Raw genomic sequence first — 22,672 nt, 5'->3', positions numbered from 1 at the left:
TCTAAATTTTAATTTTTTTTATAAATTATATAAAAATTTTAATTTAGTCCTTCTAAAAGGGTCTCAAGCCTTTTGAGCTTTTCTAATAGGCACAAAATATAAATTAAAAATATACCCCACATGGGGGTTTAATAATAATAATAATTTTTTTATGTTTTAACTAACAAAACCCTTAATCCAAATTCAGCCCCACCCCCAAACTCACCATACGTTACCCTAATTCCCAATTTCTTTCCCCTGTTTACTCACCAGTTGCCTCACCAGTTACCGCCACCTACTCTACTCTCCACTGGTCTTAGCATTCACCGTCGCCGTCCAGCCAAGCCGTCGCCGTTGCCGTCCAATCCATCTTCCAGCGTCGTTCGTAGGCTCTCCCTCCCCGTCTCCTCTTCTCTCTTCTCTCTTCTCTCTTCTCTCGTCGAGTGGTTGTCAGCGCTGTGGTGCTCCATTCCCCCTGCATCCTCCACTTCCAGAGTAACAATGGAGCCTCAGACTCAGGTATGAAATTACTTCATTGATTTAATTTTCTTTTTGTTCCTTTTATCTTCTTGTTGTATTCCTCCACTCCCTTGTATGAATCTGTTGTATTGCTTTCTTTCGTTGATTTCATTCAAATTTTTTGTTCTATTTATTTGTTCTGATTCACGGGTTGTAGGCTATATTTGTTCTGTTTTGTGCTACAAGTATGTTGGTGTAGCTAAGATTCATGCCAACTATTGTTCTATTGGTATCTAACATAGTGAGGCATGAGGCTTCATGGATTTTACAAACAATGGTATGAGAATGGATGTGGATGCGTAAGAAGTAAATTTCTCAGTTCTTACTTTTTAGTGATGTAACAAACTCTGATGTTCTGGTTTTTAGTTAACCTGTTCTTATATTCTGTCTTTGAGTAACCAATGTTTAGTTAGTTATGCAATTTGCATTAAAAGAAGAATGCCAAACTATTTTATAGATGATTCTTTTTTAATGAAATGAGTAAAAAAAAATAGTTCATCTAGATCATGATTTTTCTTATGCCAAACTATTTATAGAAGTATTGAACAAGTTATGAGTTCTAGCTATTTGATGTTGTGTTTTTTATTTCATTACTTTTGGAGGCTACAACAGCGGAGTTGTTGAGTTTAGTTTGAAAATTGCTCTACTGTTTGTTTACATTTATGGTTCTATTATGAGTTTAACAACTGACTCAAGGAAACCTTTGAATGCTTGTTGACTAGTATTACATTATGTTTGAGAACATGTGCGGTAGTGAAATGAAATGACTATGTCACTGTGAAATAAGGAAAATTACCTAAATTCTGATACATGATTATATATCATATTTATTAGGTACATGCATATATATGCCCTTGGCTTTTAATTTGGATTTCAGTAGTATCATTTTACTTAAAGCTTATTATGAACTGTTGCAATTTATTGGTTGACTAAGCAAGTGCCTGTAAAGTGAGTGTTTTAGATTTGAGTAATGTTAGAAAATCAGCTAATTTTTTTAAATTATTTTAAATTTTAAAAAAATAGCTTCTTTCACAGCAGTGCAAAATTAAGCAAATTACTTATTGCAAATTAATTTTCCTACACTTTTTTTAAAATTCCCTGAACACTTTCTTTGCACACAGTAATTCCCTTTCTTATACATGCTTCATATTATTACATCACTGCCTTGCATTACAGGTGTTCGATGAATTGCCTGACCCATTTCATATGTAAAATTATTAGCTCTAATTAATTTTCAATGGATATTGATTCAATACTAGTTACCAACTTGCCATTTAGTTACTTTTCAATTATAGAACCAAAATATTTGCCAAAAAACTTTGTAGAATAAGGAGTGATCTTTAGTTAGAAGCCGCCAACATTGCTTCCCCAGCATAGCTAGATTGAAAGCTCTCAAGTTTTTGAGATCCTAGACTGCCCTTCTGACTTTGGCTTTCTAGTTGTGCTCCAAGTGAAACATGTCATTCTTTTCTCCTCACCTCTTTGTCCCCACTAAAGTTGGTTCTTCGTCTAATATACATGACTCTGAATAATTTTTTAATATTTATTTACTGTGCAAAAGTAACTATGAAACGTAAATTTAAATAGCATTGACTGAGAGAACTGAAGGATTGAAATTGAATAGAAGGTTGGTTTTTCTTGTTTAGGTTGCATTGTTATGTGGTAATAAATTAATACTGTTTATATAAATTGTTTTCTTATGATTATTTTGGGATCATTAAGAATTTAGAGAACTTGAACTAGCTATTGTGATATCTGACTATCTGTATTCGTATTTAGTTAAAGTATAATTGTTCTTGTTCTCTCTAAGGTTTGATCTTTAAGGTTAATAGTGGATTGGAAAAAAAAATATTATACTCACATATAACTGCTGTTCTTGTACTTGCTTTAAAATTTTAAATGTTATTTTGTTGTTTTATTTTGTGCTGAGTAATTCCAAATTCGTGTATTACTGCAACTCTGCAGGAATATTTGTCTCCTAAGAAGACCCACATTGTTGATTTATGCTTAAATTTGAATTTGTTGAATGTTATCTATTATTATTGATATATTTAACTATATCCTAGTTCAGTTTGTGACTAAGCTTTAAACAGATTTCTTGTTTAACTTGAAATGATCATGTAAAAATGCTGTATCGTAATCCCTCTTGTTCACAGTATTGGTTTGGTTTCATGAACCATAAAACTGGTTCTGAAGTGGATCCAGTTTGGATTTATAAAAATCCAAACCATGTCCACCCATATATGAATCTATATAATTGATCTTAATCACCAAAATATGAGACGAGATAGAGTTTAAGCTGCCATAAGAAAATTCAGAAATTAGTATTGTGATTCTTTTTGAAAATTCAATGGTTTTTGGTTAATTTTGCTTATTTGATTATAAATTGTACCTAATTTATGCTATTTTTTTTGGGTAATTAATGTTAGTCACTATAAATTGCAGGAAGCATCAAATAGTCAAAGACACACAAGTGATCAAAATGTGCATAATGTTAGTGATCATGTGGATGAAGACGTAACTTCTGATGCGGTGGATATGGATCAATATCGCATAAACTCTTGGGAAGATATTGGTAAGATTGATTTTTCAAGTCTATCTATGAAAAATATTTGTCAATTGCACTTTGCTGATCTTGGCTTGGCATTCGAATTTTATAATTCATATGCCAAGACGAGGGGCTTCAGTGTGCGAAAGAGTAGGAGTAGAATAGTTGATGGAAAAGTTAGAGAAAAAGCATATGTTTGTTCTTGTGAAGGGTATAGATTAGAAAAATGGAACCATATGAAAAATCGAGTTAGGGAGCCAAAACCAGAGACAAGATGTGGTTGTATGAGTAAACTTCATGTTTTCTTCGATGCGGTAATTGAGAGTTGGGTAGTGAGAGATTTTTGTGATGAACACAATCATGATCTTGTTGTTCCAAAGTTAGCAAGAATGTTAAGATCTCACAAGAAAATGACTGAGCCTGACATTAGTCAAATGAACCATATGAAAGAGGTGGGGATCAGCATACCAAACATATTTGGGTCATTAGCTAGCCAGTGTGGTGAGTACGAGAACATTAATTTTTCAATTAAGGATATGCACAATCAAGTTGCGAAGCAAAGAAGACAATTACCTGATGATTTAACCTCTGCAATGGCTTACCTGGAAATGCTAGCAGCAAGGGATCGAAACTTGTTCTATAGTGTTGAAAAGGGCAGAGAAGGAGTGTTTCGGCAAATTTTTTGGTGTGATGGCCGGTGTCAGTTGGATTACGATCTATTCGGAGATGTGCTAGCATTTGACGCCACATATAAGAAGAATAGATACAGATTGCCGGTGGTAATATTCTCGGGAGTTAACCACCATAATCAAACCGTTGTATTTGGTGCTGCGATAGTTTCGAATGAGAGGAAAAGCACCTATGTGTGGTTACTAAAACAACTTCTCATAGCAATGAAGGGAAAGATACCGACTTCAGTAATTACGGATGGTCATCAATCGATGGCTATCGCTATTCGGGAAGTGTTTCCGAATGCACATCATAGGTTATGTGCCTGGCACTTGATGCGTAATGCAACGAGCAATATTCACAAACCTCAGTTTACGAAAATGTTTACAAAGTTAATGCTAGGTGATTACGAAGTTGGTGTGTTCGAACAAAAGTGGGAGGAAATGGTTGGATTCTTTGGAGTGGAAGATCGGGAATGGATAGTAGATATGTATGGGAAAAGAAACATGTGGGCTACCGCTCATATCCGAGGAAAATTCTTTGCTGGGTTTAGAACGACTTCGAGGTGTGAAAGTCTACATGCTGTCCTCAAAAGATATGTTAAATCACGCCATAATTTGACAGAATTTGTTCAACACTTCCAGCGTTGTTTGAGCTACATGCGGCACAGAGAGGATTTGGCAGACTTTAAATCATCAACTGGACAACCTGTGATGCAGACACACTTTCAACAATTAGAAAGGTCAGCAGCTACCATTTATACCCGGCAAATTTTTATGTTGTTCCGTTCAATGCTCCACAAGGCCAGCACTTTGAAGGTAATATATGAAAAAGAAACGAGTTCTTGCAAGATTTATCAGGTGTCAAAATTTTACAAGCCTAACATGATATGGCATGTGTCTTTTCATGGAGAGCAAGATGAATTTAAATGCTCATGCATGAGAATGGACTCCATAGGTATTCCATGCAGTCATATACTTGCTGTTTTGGGTTTTGTAGACATTGCAGAGCTGCCAAAATCATTAGTGCTGCGAAGATGGACTAGAAAAGCGAAGGAAGGCATTAGTGGGTATGACGACATGGGCGGCTTGATGGAGGATTCCTTGGCTATCAGTCGGCGTGCATGTTTGGCACATTGGTGTAAACAAATTATGAATGAAGGGTGCCTAAAAGGGGATCTTTTTAATGAATCACGAGATGCATTGGTAAATATACTTTCATGTATTAGGGCTCATAGTGGGGATAATAACATGATGGAGGGGCATGCGGAATACATGTACGAAGACCTTGCAAAGAATGGAAGTACTGAGATAGAGACCACAAGGAAGCCTAAGCATTGCAGCTACTGTCGCAAGGGGGGTCATAATATTGCTACGTGTTCCATGAGGAAAATGGATGAAAGGACTCCCCAATTTGATGATGACGCTGCGGAGAATGTTGATGGTGAAGACTACTCCTTCGTAGATGCTGAAAGTGATGAGTATGTTCACACTGAATGGTTTGAGGAGGAAGATGTAAGTTCTATACATTTAAGTTCAAGTATATTTTGTTACATATAATATTGTATGGCTAGCTCATAAGCCTTCCTATTTGCTGTTTTGATCCAGGAATATTTAGATTTCTCAAGATATTATGAACAGAGTGGTGGCGAGACTGAGTCCTCAATGGATTACGATTCTGGTGGTATAAAATGTTTTAAATTTTATTTTTTATTTTTTGTTATACTTAGTTTACTCTTTTTAAACTTAAAAATATGTTGCTTAAAATTTAGGGGCAAATGATGATGATGAGGCAGAGTTGTGAACCATCCGTTGCAACAATCAAAGAGGAGTTTAACAGCACTTTTTTCTGTTTCTATTAGTTTTACTGTTGGAACTTAGTTACATCACTCTGAATCTTAAATACTTTAGAACAGAAGAATGAGTTATTCATTTCAGATAAGGGATTGTTGTTCCCTCATTAATCTGCAACATGCTTGTGACCTGACTTCATTGCATCCTTATTTGAGCATAAGCTATATTGGTTTATCTTTATTTGACAATAATTCTCTCTTCTACTGGCTCTTATTTTGATTTGTAGAAGAATTAATTTGTCCTTTTTACCTTGGTTTCTTTAATGATTGTGTGCTGACTCCCTTCCTTATTCTTTTCATGAATATATTTGCTAGCTCCAAACTAGTAAATTACTATGAGAGCTTAGTGTATGTATGTATATATATATATATATATATTTGTCAGGGACTATACAAGTTTAAGCTCTTATTAGAACTCATTTTGCTAGAAACTTGCTACTTAGAAATACAGATTGAAAGCCAATGTTGTAAGAGTAGTTTGGGAGAGCTTTTCGTATAAGGTCTATTGAACAAAAATTGGGTACATATGCTCAAAAGGATCACTTTTCAAATTCTGCTCAACACAGTTCCCATCCCTTACTGTCATGGATTAAGAAGCTAAATGGCTAATACTTCATAATTTTAAAACTTCCAAGTATTCATAAACATTAATCGAATTCAGTTTTTTATGCTAGAATTTTAAAGTACCTGCCATAACATATCTTTGATTTACATAATAAATTAATAATAAATGTTTTAAGAATTTTTACTGGTTTTAAAACTTAAAATTTGAGTGGCTGAGCTTAAAGACGGTTCTTTAGCATTTAGCAACACAATTATCATTATTTTTTATCCGTCTCTTGGACTAAAATTCGAGAAATAGCGCACAAGTAACACATATTTATTCAATGATAAAGCTGATATTGAACGGACATGCATTATATACTAATTCAGCCAAATTATACCATGATAATGGAAGAAAAAAAATGATAAGCAAAACAGAATGAAAGCTATATCTCTAACACATATTGACTTGAGTAATGTATCCAAAAATAATATTACAATCCAAGTAATTGCTGAAATAATATCCACATAATCGGATCCATGCAGGGCACCATATAAATTAAAGAGTATAACAAATCAAAGCCATAATAATATTAATAATGTTGTCAAATAAGACAAAGTTCAATCTAACTGCCTTCATATGATCAGATCACCCTTTTGGCATTTTCATGGGAAAGCTAAATTAAATTATATCACTTGTGCGGGAATATTTTTGGGGGGAAATTGAAAGCTAATATCAAATAACCTGAAGTGCAATTAAATTGTCTTAAATAGTATTAAATAACATAGATTGCAAAACTAGATACCACAAACTAGTGTATATAAATAACAAATCATCTATGGTTGATTGAGTTCGTTGTGTTGAAATCAATGCTCACTAGCATTGTCCATAATGGTCTTTCTCAATTTATTGGAGGATCCCAAAACTAAGTCTATGGTAGTTGTGATTAGCACCTGATTTTCAGAAATCTAAAAGCATCAAAAAAAAAGAGAAAAAGTAAATCCAAAATTAAGAGGTCACTAGAGAGAATGCAGCAAAAACACATAGGAAATAAAATGGTTGAGGTACAACCTTTGGTGGTATCTTAGGATTAAATGAATATTCCATATGCAACCAGCTTAGTACCCATAAGGCAGACTGGCATGTTGGAGGAGGTTGCACATCGTGAACCACTTCAATTGTTTGGGAAGACCAGCCACCAGAAAAGTCACCATGTTCAAAAGGACAAGCCTCAAAGTGTGCTGAAGAAATAATATGGGACAAAACAACAGCCTACAAACAGCGAGTAGCGTTATAATTCGGAAGGAGATATCATAGGGACATAGCCACATCAATTGAAACAGTTTAGAACAATACCAGAGTGTTAGTAGATTCAGTTCTTGGTTCCTTGCGCTCACGGGGCAAGTTGGAGTCCAAATGGAACACAATTTTTGGTTCTAAACTCATGACCATTAGATGCCAGTGTTCATTATCTTGAATGGGTATATAAATCTGAATACAATGCATTGTTCAACAAAGGTGTCAAAAAATATACATAATTGTATGCTAACTGAAGAGATAAGGACAGGAGCTTACATATTCAAGTGAAGGGTATTTTCCCATATAATCGTCATATTTATCAATTAACTCTTCTATTTGGAGATGTTGAAATACATCAACCTGTTTTATATGTCATAAATTATGTAGATAAAAAAGTATAGAATAAAAAATAATAATCCAAGCTTTCTTATTTGATAACCATAACAAAACGTACTGAAAAAGAGGGAGGAAGGCACCAAGTTGTCTTCAGAGTAATGATTCTTTGCTCCCAAGTACATTTCCTAGCCCAAAGCTCCATAATCTAATTCAAGTATAGATATGGTTAGGTATTTATCCAGTTTTTGAGCATATAGATGAGTAAGTTAGATTGATAGATAATCACTTTTACCTTGACAGTAATTGTATGATCCGGGCTCAAGCAAAAAAGTTCTTGACGTGTTGCGGACGAGCCTCCTATCTTTACAATGTGCTCACTGATAACAAGTGAACATAGACTCAATGCGAAAATCAGCCGTGAATGAATATTGAGCTTATTTAAGAACATGAAAAATATATACCTTGGTAATAAATCCGGATCAAAAACATATGCAAACATCTCTACTTGTCCCTTAGTCAAGTTAATCTCGCCACCCACTTTAAAATAAGTTGTTATTCCCTGTTCGAGTTCAAATAATTTCTGTTAAAGAATTATTTCTGCATCATTCAAAGTTAAAAATTCTAATTTATTAACCACAATAGTTAGGACAAAACAAAAAGTAGAAGAAAAAAGAATTGGTGACCTTTGGTTTCTTCTGCACTACCAAATTTTGCTGTCCAAAAATAGATAGCGGTTTCGATTCTGCGTGTACACGTGCAGCAACTGGCGTGCTTGATGCTCGTACTGCTTCTCCACGGGATTCTTGTGCACCCATTTCAGAAGTTGACATACGGCGTGGTCGTTGTACACCTCTGAACGCCTACATATGAAATTTGGGCATTATAAACCTATCCCTTTTATAATAACATGTAAATGCACATGGATGTGCAAAGATTTTACCTCAACCCTATTTTGGAACCTGGTTATCCTTTCACCAGGTCCAGGGAACCATGGCTTTGATAGTGGTTTCGCCTTCCCTTTTCCATTTGGCTGGGGTGACAGTTTCTGGCGTTTGATAGAGGGAATGCTCCGTTGGACAGCAACTTTGCGTGGATCTTGGCGGGTTATGGTTGTTCGATCTAGTTCCATGACATCATCCTCATCATCTGACACATCAAGACATATATTTGAGTCCACATCCATATTAAATATTGACTTGCTGTCACTCTTTTTGATATTTTCCGTAATTTTGCATGTCTTATGAGGGGTGGTGATAGGATTGGTCTTGGTGTTTTTCAGAAGTCTTTCATTCTCCTTCAACTCAGGCTTGACATAAATGGAATTTATGCGTTCAATCATGGACTTCAATAGAATTTGTTCCTCTCGTATACTATTGTTAGCTCTTTTGATGTCCTGCAGATAACAGATAAATCATAGGTAATTTAAAATACAACAGCATTGAAACTTAAAAATAGGACACAAATATTTGTTGATTTTACATACCTCTAAATCAGCCATAACTCTTCTCTCAAAGGAGTTCATCAGAACACTTGGTGGTGCACATGAGTTGGGTAAACTGAACCAATAATGATAATAGTAAGATATAATTCAACCAATAATAGTAGCAAAAATAACAATGAACGTAATGAATTGAGTGTAGCCTTTACCCATGGCTATTATTGGTTGCCATTGATCAGAGCAATTCTCCCTCTAGGTTTTTTCTTCTGAACAGACTCTTTTCTTACAAGATCCCGTCACATACACTCCTTTAATCCATCGATATCATCTCTGCAATTTTTTTCAATATCAGTAGAGATATGACACAATCAATCCATTAATTGAAATTGATTTGATTTCTTAAATGTAGATTCTCTTTCTTATTTATTGTTCAAAATCTTCTCTAATTAAGGTAATCAATCAATAACAGAAGAAGATGAATGCGTGATTAAAGGAGATGAGAAGATGTAATTACCTAACAGGGCATACACCACATCGATGATGAGTTGCTTCGTCGCCATCTCCCACGCCGGCCTTCTCCATTGTTGTGGTGCTTCCCATTTTCCCTTCTGTTCTCACGTCATCTATGTTGGGCATCTTCTTCCCCTTTTGCGAAGCTTCTTCCGTGAGAGTGAGAAGCAAACCCTGACCCCCAAAATAAAATAAAACAAGTAAAGCAAACTGTTTTTAAATTTTCAAAATTCAAAATCGAATATATGCGTTATTACTAACCTATAAACTATAACGTAATTTTATTTATTATCACTAAATGGAACATCATTTAATCCTTTGATTTTTCATATTTGCAGTTATTATTATAGATTCATAATAAATAAAATTATATCAATATTTTAAAGATTAAACCTTTAAAAAAAATTATTAATAACTTTCTATTTTTAATTTTCTTTCCTAAATACAAGTACTTTTGTATTTATTTCAACAGTACTTATACTTACAACTTCTTAATAAAACGGAAAAATAAAATATCTATACTACTGACCTAGTAGATAACTCGTATACATTTTCATGGTGCACTGTTGAGGTGCGCGAATTACATTGATACGTTCGAACTAACAGCTCTGAAAATTTGATAATTAAAGTTAGAAATAATTCAAACTAAGCTAAAATAGACCAAACTCAACATTAACTCACTAAAAGTTCACAAGATAAGTCAATTGTTTGGACATGAAAGACTAATAATAAAAGTTATATTAGGCTAAGTAATTTTAGCTAAGCCAAACCAAACCAAGGTCAAGTTTGACTAAAAGCTAAAAAGTTGCCTCGAGCTCATGAGCTTAGCAAATCGAGTTGTTAACGACTTACTAGTTGTTTAAAATAACATACATTCACTAATATCTTAAGAACAATCAAGTCTCAACAAATTACAATCAACAGGTTATAAACCGGTTGTTGTTAAGTAGTTAGATAAACTTCTAGTATTTTTTATAGTACAAATTTTTTTATTTTTTTTAACGTTAAGCACCTATTTTGTATTTTAATGAGTAACTAATTAATTTAATATTATTATATTAGTGTATATTACATGTATTTATTCAAAAAATAATATTAATAAATATTGTATAGTCATAAAAAAAATTACTAGAGTGTAACATAAATAAAATATTGATATTTATTATTTATACATGTTTAGTAATATTTATACTTACCTCCATCTTCATGATTCTTCAATTCCATCCTTACAACCATAGCAATTATATACAAAATCTACAAAAAGAAGCAGATACAACATAACCATCAATATCACCATGCCTAGACAGAACACCATGGTGCTATTCTTTCTTAGTTACACTAATAATCAAACTCAGCATTATTACATCTTTTTTCATAAACTACCAACACTACCACCATTGCCAATTCTGCCACTGCCCATCATATTCGTAGTTAAAATGGCAACAAAGGGAGATCATAATGTTCCTCCACTTTAGAGTCAACATATTCACAGATAGAGAATGGAAAACAGGCCATGAAAATCCTGCAGTATTCAACCCTTATGGACTCACAAAACATTGGGTCAAGGTGGCAGCAGAGGCAGGAATCTCATTGATGACACTAATTAATTTTTAAGTAGTTAGATAACCAACTAATTAATTTAATTTTATTATATCATTTATTCAAAAAATAATCTTAATAAATATCATTTATTGTATCATGCGCTTTAATAATATCTGATGTGTATTGTTGGATTTGATTTTAACTTTATATTATGTGCTTTAATTAAATGATCTCATTACTTGTAATAAGTAATCAAAACCTATAACTAAATAAGAATTTTTAAATCTTAGTTAGCTGCTCAATGTCTTTCATTTGAATCTAACAAATACAAGATTATTAAATGGTGTTGCCACTTAATGATTGGAAACAACCAGTTGGTGAGGCAATTTCTGATGTATACTTAGTCTATTGAAACTAATTTTTAAACAAGAATGCTTGTCTTGGGGAAGCATTTTTGAAAAGAGCCACTATTATATGTTTTTAACTTACCAGTATCACTCCACCCAAGTGTATTATTTTATTCCTATGCACTTCATTAAAAAGAAATGCCTTTTTATTCATGATCACAGTAGTTCTACACTATGCAAATAATATTAGTTATATCACCGATGCAAAGATAACCAAGATATTGAAATTGTTGGTTTTCAAAATCAAGATGCCTATTTAGCCCCTTATTGGTTTAACACTTCAATGGATTATCAATTCTCAGTTCCCTTAGGACATCTTTTACCTCAGTAATCACGAAAAAGAAACAACACCCTTTTACACAAAATTTGATTCTTCATTATTGTCTACAACCAAATCTGTCATAAGATATTGAAAATAACAGCTGAAAGTTTTGATGATTCATTATTGAAAATGATGTTCTTCATTATAATTCCCTCTGGCTTCCATTCACTCCATTAAAGTATTATTCCTTCATTAGTTCCCTGTTTTCCAGTGCTTTGCTTATTTTGACCATGACCATGGGAAAAAAAGAGAAGCTTCCACACATGCAGTAGTCATGACCAAATAGATAAATATAAAGTATGTGCTGTACACTTCTTAAATTCCAGAGACTAAGAACTTATTATATCACAAGATGTATGAGTACCTCATCTTAGTCTTAATTCTTATGCACGTTACAATGTGCATAATTTCATTTTTCGTAATTATAGTATTAAATGCATGCATGTCCAATTGAGAGTTTTCAATTTTCTGTAGTTTCATCTTTCTATAAAATTAACTAAACAAAGATTCCGGCAATATGCTAATACCATATGGGCTTGTAAGCAAGTCATTTATGCAATGCATAAACTTCTTGAATAGACAATCAATGGAGTGTGTACATTTCATTTTTTGAGAAGTAATAATAAACAGCATCAAAATACAAACGAAATACATATATATTAGAAAAGATATGATGGGTACATCAAATTCTAGACTTTAATAGTAAAAAAACTAGTGACTGCTATTAATAATTGGTCTGAATTGATGATGTTTCTAACCGCATTGTTAGATTTTCATCTTTCAGATCATATTATCAACACTGCAATTATGAAATTTCTCCAATGCTTAACTGACAGAACCTGTCCTCAAATCTACCGGGGGAATGAAGCAATCTACTGAGAGACCTGGGACATTGAATGCAACCTCTTCAATTGTCCATGCCTCTTCCATTTTTGTTTTGGTATGGCTCATAGCCATCTCCCCAAACCTGAAAAGAGTTACCACAGAATGCCCATTTTTGTTTCATCTGCCAGAGCACAAATCCACTGGACTCTGCGCACCCAGAGGCATTCCGGTTTTTCACTACTCTAGTTACAATTTCAAACTCAGAAGCTACCATCCTCACCTTTCCCATTGCATATGTATTTCTTATTGAAGTTTCCTGCAAGCATAGCCAGAAAAAAACACAAGACATCAAAATCACTAGTTTAGATTTTGAATAAAACATATTCACATTTATTTTCTGATGCAAATAGAAGAATTTGGCATCCTTAACAGTAGAGGTACATCTAATACTTTACAGGAAGTGAAATGAATTTTAACTTCTGCACCAGGACTTGATAATCTTGTATTTGTTAGATGCTCAATGTCTTTCATTTGAATCCATCGAAGAAATCAATTAAAGGCAATACATAATAATAATATCTTTAAGACAGTGTCATAGGTAAATCAATTAAATAAAAATATGGCATACATGATGCAAAACTCAAGATTTTTATGTAGGGAAAAGAACAGCAAAGACTTACCCCCTAGCATTGCACAGAGAATCAATTTCATCAATGAAAATTGTACTTGGTGCATATGCTCTTGCAAGATCAAACAAATACCGCACCATGCGTTCACTCTCACCACGCCATTTGGAAGCTAAAGTTGCGGAAGAAACATTAAAGAAAGTGGTACCGCATTCAGTAGCAACTGCTTTAGCAAGAAGTGTCTTCCCAGTTCCGGGAGGCCCAAACATGAGAACACCTTTCCACGGTCTCCTAATCCCCGGTCAGAATCACATATAATGAATTGCACATAAAAGGTCTTTCCATGACAACAACAATGGGATAGAAATACAACAACAGCCTGCTTAAGGCCATCGAAACTCAGCATAACAAGAGAATTTGTGTGCATCACTACACAAGCATGAGAGAATTCCAAGTAAAAAAAAGAAACAGTAGCATGCAAGATTAATTCAAATTTCAACATATAGCGATACAACTACCAAGAGAATAAAAAGCACCAGACATCACAAAAGATCCGCATAAAATAATCTAAGCTCTATACATTTTACACGGTTCTTAGATACAATAATCCTCCCTCTAAGTTTTTTATTGTTGGCTTAATTTTCAATTCTGATCTCCATTCTCGGCTTCTAAGGAAGCAAAATCCAACAATGAAAACTGAAGGGTATGCATAAAAAAGGTTAATTAGCAAGGTTTTGCTTTCCAAGAGAATCACGCCCTTCTGTTCTGCTTCTCACAATTCTATGGAATACTTCCCTGATCGGAAAAATTTAATCGGAAAATTCGGAAATTAGAAGTTCAATAATGCACAAAAAAGATTAAAAAGAGAGAGGAGAGAAAGCTCACCGAGGTAGATCTCTAAGGATCCGCTACCAATTTTCCGACCAATACAGAACTAATTTCCAACTCGAGGCTCCATTATAGATCAACTTCTTTTGAGCAAAACCCTACAAAAGATTCGAAAATTTGAGAAGATAAACGAAAGACGAGCAACAGAGTTTGACCAAAACCCTACCAATTTTCGTTGTGGAAGAAGGCTTAACCTAATAATCTTACTAATTTTGATATATGGGTCTCCCATCGGTAAAAATGAGGAGCAAGGAGTTTAGAGTCCATCATAGCAACCCTATGATGAGGAAGACAGCCTTCTCTCCCCAGACCCTTGCTACAACTGGTAGCATCTCCCCTCTTCATGAATCGCTGCAGGATTTGAGACCGCTACGAGTTGTTCATAGGTACCAACTGAAATTCGTGCTCGGGTGTGAATTGGTAGCTCACAATCTCTGAATTCGCATCGCCAGAAGGCTTAGAAAGGATAGACAATTCTTCGGTGGACAGTGAGTAGAGGAAGAAACGGAGGAAAGAGGGGGTAGAAGAAGAAACGGGGTTCTTTGTTTGACGAAGAACACAGAGGAAGTGGGTGGAGGGAAGAGGCAGGAGCGTTTAGTTCTGAATTTTTATATTGGGCAATATTAAAATATTAAAAGAGTTGTTATCTTTTAATGTAATTTTTAATAAATTAACAATGATTTAAATATAAACCATTAGATCGTTTATTAATTTAATCTAACGCTTTGAATCTAATGGTGCATCAGATAAGCTCATAAGAGGTGGGCTGAAATCAGCCCAAGTATTTTGGGCATATCTGATGCACCATGTAATTAAGATCATTGGATTATGTTAAAAAAAATCCAACGGTTGAGATGATATTAATTTAAAACTTTTTAAAAATTAAATCAAAGGATATAATATGTTTCAAAATTCTAAAAAGACCCCTCCTCTTCCTTAGAGTAAAACGAAACCCTCCTTGCCTGTGTCTGCTAATCTGGGTAAGGCAGACTAAAACGAAACTCTACTCTATCTCTGTGTGATAATCTGGGAAACGCTTCCTTGAACGAATGCCGACGACATCATCCCGAATGCCGGCGTTACCAATTTTAGTGCCAAGAAGGCCATGACACCGATGTTGTCGAGGACAACGGTGAAGGGGAAGAGCAAGATTACATGGTTTAGATGACAACTGACAAGAAGACACGGATGGGGATATAACCATGTGTTACCGTGGTCATTAACGGCCCGTTGGTGGTTTCGAGCTCCTTCTCGAATCTTGTAAGAATTTTTTCAATGCCAATTTCTGAGAAACCACTTGTTAGATCTCGGTAGAACTACACTCAAAATTGTAATTACTATAATATGAAAAGCAAATTCAACAAAATCACAATTGCAGATTGTACGATAACAATTTTTTGTGTGCAAAGATTTAATTCTGGAAATTTTATGCTATATTACTAGAAGAAGGTTTAAAATAAGAATTTACATAGTACTTGCATTCAATTTCTGATTATGTGGATATCAAAGGGGGCTTCATGGGTTGCAATTTTGTTGATTTTTTCATTATGATTCTATTGTTTGTAGAAGACGTTAATTACTTTATTGTGATTTTCCTCCTTTGTGTTATAATAAATTGTAAATTTCTATGGTTACCAACCTGCCTTGTTTCAATAGTTAAATCTGAACAGTCAAATATGACAACAAAACTATTCTGGTCAACTCCTTTGAGCCTTGTCTTGTTTCATTCTACTAATAAACTTTTGGCACAGCTGGAGCCTGAATTCCAACCACCAATATCAGAAGTGGTTAAAGCCTTAATACTTTTGGATCTGATCAAGGAGGATCCAATCGAGGGAGTGATGTACCCGCCATACATGATGATATGTGAATGGGAATATAATCCTTGTGTCATTCTTGAAAAGAAATGTAGTTATCACTATCTTCTGATGTACTAAGAAAATGGATGAAAGAATGTCTCAATTGTTATTTTATTGAATAATTTCATTTTATTTGAGCTAAAGAGTTCAGTTTTGTTATTAGTGAACTTAGATGATTCTTTTTGTTCCATTTTTTATTTTTTATTATATTGAATTGGTTGTTTATGATGTTATGTGTATAGCTGAATTCAATAAATTTGGATAACTTTTTTCTGTTGGCCAAGAAACTTGCTCTTTTTCCTTGTCAAAATCATATTGGATTTCTTGCAACTTTGAGGTTGATATATGAAGAATTATTACTTTCATGCATATATATTAATGACATCTTCCAAATTTTTGAGCTATATTCTTCAGGTTTTCATGTGGTTAGTAGCTTTGGTTTAAACAAATCTTTGATAGACATAAAACTTTCTTGTCATGAAATTGTACGTAAAAAGCTTTTGATTATTGCATAACTGATTTGAATGGCAATTTAGCATAGCATAAAGCTTCGGTGGCTGAATTGGAGGTAAAATATTAACCAAAGTTTTCTTGATATGGTGTAAGATGTAAAATCAAAACACAAAAAATCATACAAAACTGTATATTGTAAGTATAAAAAGAATGGTCAAGTTTCTTCATCAATTTTTCATCATTTAGGCTCCACGAAGGATTCAATATAAAGCAATGTTGAAGACTTGCAATATGATTAACTAAAAGTCTAAAATAGATTATTCATTCAACGTAACAACTTAATGTATAAAAAACTACTTAAAAGCAATTCAGAAAAGAAAATATCAATGATACATCATACTTCATCCAAACTATACCAGCATCAAATCTTATAAAAGAAGACAGCATGGTCAAACAATGACTATATGCCAAACTGTTTCATATGCAATGCCTTACTCTAAACTAAATAACACCACTAAAGCATGAATTCAATTGCAGGCCTATTAACAGGATCGTGAGCCAAATGCAGCAATCTCTTGTGCATAAGAACATCCACGGCTCTCTCAACATTCACATCCAGTGCTTACCTGCATTCAAATAGAAACCATCATAAGATTAAAAAAAATTCAAACATGATAGCCATGCATCCACATTATTCTATAGCCTTCTGAATGATTCCAGCTAATGATGGGCTTATGCTATACCAACCAATAAAGGATCTTTTCTTGCCTCACAAAGTATGTTCAACATGCCAAAATAAAAACTCTAGCAACAAAAAGTTTTGTTCTTGCCTTTAGTGTGTGATGTAGCTACTGAGAAGAATTTCAAAAGCTTCTATATTTTTTACCGATCCTACTTTCACCCTGCTATTATACACAAATGCAAAATTAGATCTCACTATAGAAAGATAGCTAGAAAAATGCAAAACTACAAAATAGGAGAGAAAATAAACATATTTAGCATAACCAGTAAAAAGCATTTTTCAATTTTGATCATCAATTTTGATCATCAAGTATCGACCCCTTTTTAAATGTCATCTTCACATGAAGTCCTTCTTGCTTTGTTGTCCCTATCCCAATATGCAGGCATGTGTTTGTCAAGAGATAGCTTCCCACTAAATGATTCAAGTGGCTCTTCTAACAGAGGAGCGCTGTAATGGTGCTGCATCTGCAAACTCGTGTCCATGACCATGTCACCGTTCAGTATACGAAGAACCTTGAATAAACAAGCAGAAATAATTTTTGAAACAGTTAGGCACTTAGGCAGAGAACACAACCTCAAATGTCAGTTTCTATCCTGTCCTATAAATATTCCGCCTCATCATTATCATTTGCCCCTGAGATTTAAGAGACATAAACACAGAAATTGAACTAGAACATCATGAACAGAAACATAAACACAGAAATTAAAATCAAAATCATAAAAACAAATACCAAAATTTTTTAACCCTCATAAACAGAACCCAAAAAAATTCAAACAACCAAATAATCAGAACAAAACAAATAATTGAATGAAATGAATGAAATAAACTCATACAAAAAACCTTAACAAAAAATAAGTATAACAGAAAAACAATTGAATGAATTCAACGAAACAGATTCATACACCAAGAACATAAAAGGAACAAAAAAAAAATGAAATCAATCAATGAAGCAAATTCATATATACCTAAGTCTGAGGCTCCATTGAAACTCTGGAAGTAGAGCACCACAGCGCTGACGAGGATGCTGACTCGCTGAGACCCACGCCACCACTCTGAGGCTGAAGACGAATGACGCGAAGAGAGAAGAGAGATACGGAGAATGAATGAGACAATGAAGTACTGGGCTGAGGAGATACAGAAAAATATCACAGCTTCTTTCCACCATTTTTTTTAATTGCTTTAAGTTCTTAATTGAAAAATTCTATGCAATTGACAAATCCAGGAACTCATTGATCAAAGCCTAAATCAACTTCCAAACACAAATCACACTATTAACTCTACATTGACAAGTAAAAATATGATTTTTCTTTTCATAACATCGAAAAATCAAGTTAGAAATGAAGCACAATGTTGAAAGAGGAAACCTGAATTATAGCTCCAGTTGAACAGAACAGAGCTTCAGGCGGCGGCGGCGAAGAAAGACGCAGTCACGGTGGCAGAGGATGGAGAAAAATGTGGACTTAGGGTTGAATGGAGTGCATACAAAGAGAAGAAAAAACGAAAGGAACTTGTGGTAAATGTAAAAAAATAATAATTACTATTAAAACCCCATATGAGGCATATTTATAAATTATTATTTGTGCACATCAGAAAAGCTCATAAGACTTGAGCTTATTATAGACAAACCCATTTTTGTTATATAAATTACTTTTGGAACACTATATTAACTGCAATTAAAAGATATTCATTAACAAGCAATTATAGTGTCATAGCGACATTCAACTATATCCATACAGTGGGTTATGACTTATGAGATAGGAGTTTGTCTCATAAATAATGGGAATCACGTTTCTAAAAATGATGAAGAGACGTAATTGATCATTTAAAAAATAAAAAAAATAAAAGGTTAAATTAGTCTACTACGTTGAAGGTGCTATTTCTTTTTCTCAAATGGTAAAAATCCTTCTTTTGTTACATTAATAAAAATTTTTAAGACCTTGAAATATTAAAATATTGGCATGCAATGAAAGTCAGAGTAAAAAAGAATATAAAATAAAATATATTTTTTGTCTTTAAAATTTATTAAAAATTTTAAAAATATCTTTAAGTTTTATTTTATTTTATTTTGTTTTACAAGTTTTTTATTTGCATCAAATTTACCCCTAACAACTAATTTTTCAAAAAAATTATGACCAATTCAGGAATAACTTCACAAAAGCAACCTTTAACACAAGAAAATCAAACATATTTATCATGCATTATTGTTGGATTAGTACTAAATTTTTAAAATTTAGTTGTCAGGAATATATTTAATACAAATCAAAAATTTTTGGAACAAAATAAAACTTAAAAATATTTTTAAAATTTTTGGCGAACTTTAATAATAAAAAATATACTTTATCCTATAAAATAAAAAAACACACCTAAAGAAACATAACCATTTCTCCTTCAATATTCATGGTGTAACTTCTTGAGACGATAAGAAACTGAAATATCAGTTGGTTGTATTCAATATTCATGTATATTGTTTTGTCCTTTCTCTTCTTCAGGCACATATCTACCAATAAGTAGTTACGTAACCATATTAAATATTCATCCTTTACTGTTGTGAAGTTTTTTTTCTCTCACATAACTCAAAACTAAAGCTTGTTTTTTTCAGTGATTCTATTCATTTTCATCACTAAAATTGCTAAAGCCTCCCTAGACAATGAAGTAGCAGAGCATGCAAAGAAGAACAACAATTTGGTATTGGTCCTTGAAATGCTACCTTCTATAGCATTCAATTGCAAAGAGCTATTCCTTCCAAAACCTGTCAGGGTTAGAATAGATCCATTGAGAGAGGTTCTTGAAAGAAAAATGATAGTTTGTGTGTAAATTATGGATAGTTTTGATTCATTCTGGTTAGAACTTGAATCAGCACTTGTATATATTATAACTTTCCATAGAATAATAGAAATGACATTTTTGTTTTGAACAATTTTTCTCACTAGAGTTTGGTTTAAGAGTAAAAGAAAGAAGAAAATAATAGTTAATGGTTAAATTTTTTATATATAACTATGCATTTATCAGACTAAAACACACAAAAAATGCAGTAATAAATTTTATGACATTAAGAATCTAAGATTCATTCTATAATCATATATCCACAATAATAAAAAAAAGCATGATTATACCCTCCGAAAGATCAAAATGTATATCTCCTGCAATTATTTGTGAAAAGGGAAATTTTAAAGAAATTAAATCCATAAATTGATTTATGCAGTACACACCACACAATAAATAGTACATGAACAATCTAATTTCATTATGATGCTAAGATTGATTCCTCAAAGTTTATAGCAGCATCAACCATATTCTATCTTGTTTGAGATCAATTCATTTTATGTTTATTAGTCTAATCTGAAGAGTGGGTTTTGTGAAAGTAGCTATTATTCACTTCCATCTAAAACTGAATTTGAAGCTTATAATCGAAAGGTGGGTTCAACTAGAAACCAAATAAGCTGACAAAATATTAAATCAAGTGTCTCAAAATTATTTCAATGGGACAAACTGAAATCCAAGTATAAAGGAAAATTCATACTAGAGATCTTCAATATTGTCTGTGCCATGCTTTAACTTAACATGCTTGAGTGCACCTAGCAATCAGTAAGCATGGAACAAAGATGATATCCATGATAAGAATCCAAATACTCAACCACCAATACAAGGTCAATACCAGTTTCATAGAATAAGTTAATCAGCACTTAAGCAGTGAGGCTATATAATAGTTCAACTTTTGATCGCAAAAGAAATTGTATTAGCATTCAAAAATATTCTACAAGAACAAATGCAATTTCAATCTGTACAACACTGTTTCACTTTTAATTCTTTATTCTAACCCCACTCATCACAATGCAGAGAAGATTTAGAAAATACCAAAGAAATAGGTGTAGAAATAGTTGTATTTGGCATTAGAATCACCAAATCTTTCATGACAGGTGTAGCTGATAACAGACAACAAAACTCCAAACCATGTTTTAATAATAAAAGCTTTTCAACATGACTTTAAACAAGAACAATGTAATAATCCCTATATAGGATTTTTCAATAAGAAATAATGAAATACTTCAATTAAGCATTAACTGCTGAGTAACATTAGTTCTGAAAATGAACAAGGGTTTTAAGATAACATTAATTACAACTGTACATTAATTATGGAAATGAACATAATGTACATATTTTCAATTGATTTCTAAGAATTAAAGCCAAGTAACATTAATTATGAAAATAAACAAAGGTTTTAAGATAATTCATATTTGAACCAAATTAGCCAAATTCCTAGAAATTCCTTCTTGCACAGCCTTTTTTATTTGAAACATCAAGTGAAATCACAGACTTAGTATACAGGTTTCTTCACCTATGATCAGATTTTAAAAAATAACAAAAATGTTGAAATTGTCAACAAAAAAAGTGGGGTCATGCATTTAGTAGATGTATTTATTTCAAAGATGGCAGTGAAAATCATACATCAGCCAATAACACAAGTTCAAAATTAAATCAATAACAGTGAGATAACCAAAATCAAGGTGATAGTGAGTTCATGGCATTTCCCAAACCTCCAACCCAATAGATATAAAATTTACCAAGTTCTGTACAAATTTTGACAATAGAAAATTTATTAATTTGAGTTGATTTATTTCTCCTTAGGGTCTTTTCAATAAGTCTCTAGCAATCATTTCATGAAGATGTTTCAGCGCTTGATCATTTTCACCTTTTTCCAACAGAGCACGAATAGTTGTTTCGTAAGTTACAGCATCCGGAGAGCAACCATTGTCTTCCATTTCCAACTTTAAGGCCAATGCTTCATCAAGTAGGCCCTCTTTGCAGAGCCCATTGATCATAACATTGTATATCCTTGTTGGATTATCATACGATCATACGAAAGAAAAAGATAGATTATTTGCTGAATTATCAAAGCAAGAATTTACTGGTTTTATTTACAAAATTCATTGTTGTTTTATGATTTGTTTGTATTTTTCTATTTTCACTAGCATTAGTTTGATTAGCCATCAGTTTAGCCACTGCATTCTCTTTATTCATAAAACTTTTTGAGTTGTACATTCTTTTAGCCTCATTGTCCTGTTATCATTTTTAGTCCTTCTTAGCTAGTAGATATCACAGCCTTGTGATTGAAAAACAAGGAGGATTTTCCTCGTGAAAAATTTGAGGTGACAGCCTGAAGTGCGAATGGTCTTATAATACCACCTTGTCACAAGAAGTATAAACATTTGCAGGTAACATTCTTATTCCTTTTGTGGGAATTTATTTTGATCAAATCAGGAAAAGATTTATTATCCTTTTGCTTAAATTCAGAAAACATTCAAGAGTGCACCTA

General features: G+C 33.1%; 2 protein-coding genes and 2 long non-coding RNA genes across 11 annotated transcripts; 1 reads left to right on the top strand and 3 right to left on the bottom strand.

The window, feature by feature from the left end:
- Positions 1 to 237: 237 nt before the first annotated feature.
- Positions 238 to 4,969, top strand: LOC112749085 (protein FAR1-RELATED SEQUENCE 5-like). Its single transcript, XM_072218238.1, has 3 exons — positions 238 to 498; positions 2,944 to 4,855; positions 4,944 to 4,969. Exons 1-3 carry the CDS (start codon positions 481 to 483, stop codon positions 4,967 to 4,969), a joined length of 1,956 nt encoding a protein of 651 aa, XP_072074339.1. The 5' UTR covers positions 238 to 480.
- Positions 4,970 to 6,677: 1,708 nt separating this feature from the next.
- Positions 6,678 to 9,892, bottom strand: LOC112749083 (uncharacterized). The gene is made up of 12 exons (XM_025797351.3): positions 9,699 to 9,892; positions 9,394 to 9,514; positions 9,230 to 9,302; positions 8,687 to 9,139; positions 8,430 to 8,606; positions 8,208 to 8,305; positions 8,039 to 8,123; positions 7,865 to 7,951; positions 7,687 to 7,770; positions 7,468 to 7,602; positions 7,183 to 7,383; positions 6,678 to 7,079 (listed from the first exon to the last, which is right to left on the bottom strand). The coding sequence occupies exons 2-12, from the start codon at positions 9,414 to 9,416 to the stop codon at positions 6,978 to 6,980; spliced, it is 1,518 nt and encodes a 505-aa protein (XP_025653136.2). The 5' UTR covers positions 9,417 to 9,514; positions 9,699 to 9,892; the 3' UTR covers positions 6,678 to 6,977.
- Positions 9,893 to 12,543: 2,651 nt separating this feature from the next.
- On the bottom strand, positions 12,544 to 14,929 carry LOC112750979 (uncharacterized). 3 transcript variants are annotated; one of them, XR_003176136.3, is made up of 4 exons: positions 14,471 to 14,929; positions 14,302 to 14,402; positions 13,471 to 14,211; positions 12,544 to 13,106 (listed from the first exon to the last, which is right to left on the bottom strand). It is a non-coding gene; the product is annotated as an uncharacterized lncRNA (long non-coding RNA). The 3 variants fall into 3 exon arrangements; XR_011872391.1 differs by having other exon boundaries at positions 14,512 to 14,929; XR_011872392.1 differs by having other exon boundaries at positions 14,499 to 14,905.
- A 1,979-nt stretch (positions 14,930 to 16,908) lies between these two features.
- Positions 16,909 to 19,029, bottom strand: LOC112750978 (uncharacterized). 6 transcript variants are annotated; one of them, XR_011872388.1, is made up of 5 exons: positions 18,723 to 19,029; positions 18,324 to 18,416; positions 17,622 to 17,870; positions 17,447 to 17,521; positions 16,909 to 17,242 (listed from the first exon to the last, which is right to left on the bottom strand). It is a non-coding gene; the product is annotated as an uncharacterized lncRNA (long non-coding RNA). The 6 variants fall into 6 exon arrangements; XR_003176131.2 differs by having other exon boundaries at positions 17,447 to 17,518; XR_011872389.1 differs by having other exon boundaries at positions 17,676 to 17,870.
- Positions 19,030 to 22,672: the final 3,643 nt, after the last annotated feature.

The sequence above is a fragment of the Arachis hypogaea genome, chromosome 15 (genome assembly GCF_003086295.3).
Source record: "Arachis hypogaea cultivar Tifrunner chromosome 15, arahy.Tifrunner.gnm2.J5K5, whole genome shotgun sequence".
Taxonomy (NCBI): Eukaryota; Viridiplantae; Streptophyta; class Magnoliopsida; order Fabales; family Fabaceae; genus Arachis; species Arachis hypogaea.
This window is presented reverse-complemented; position numbering and strand designations above follow the sequence as displayed.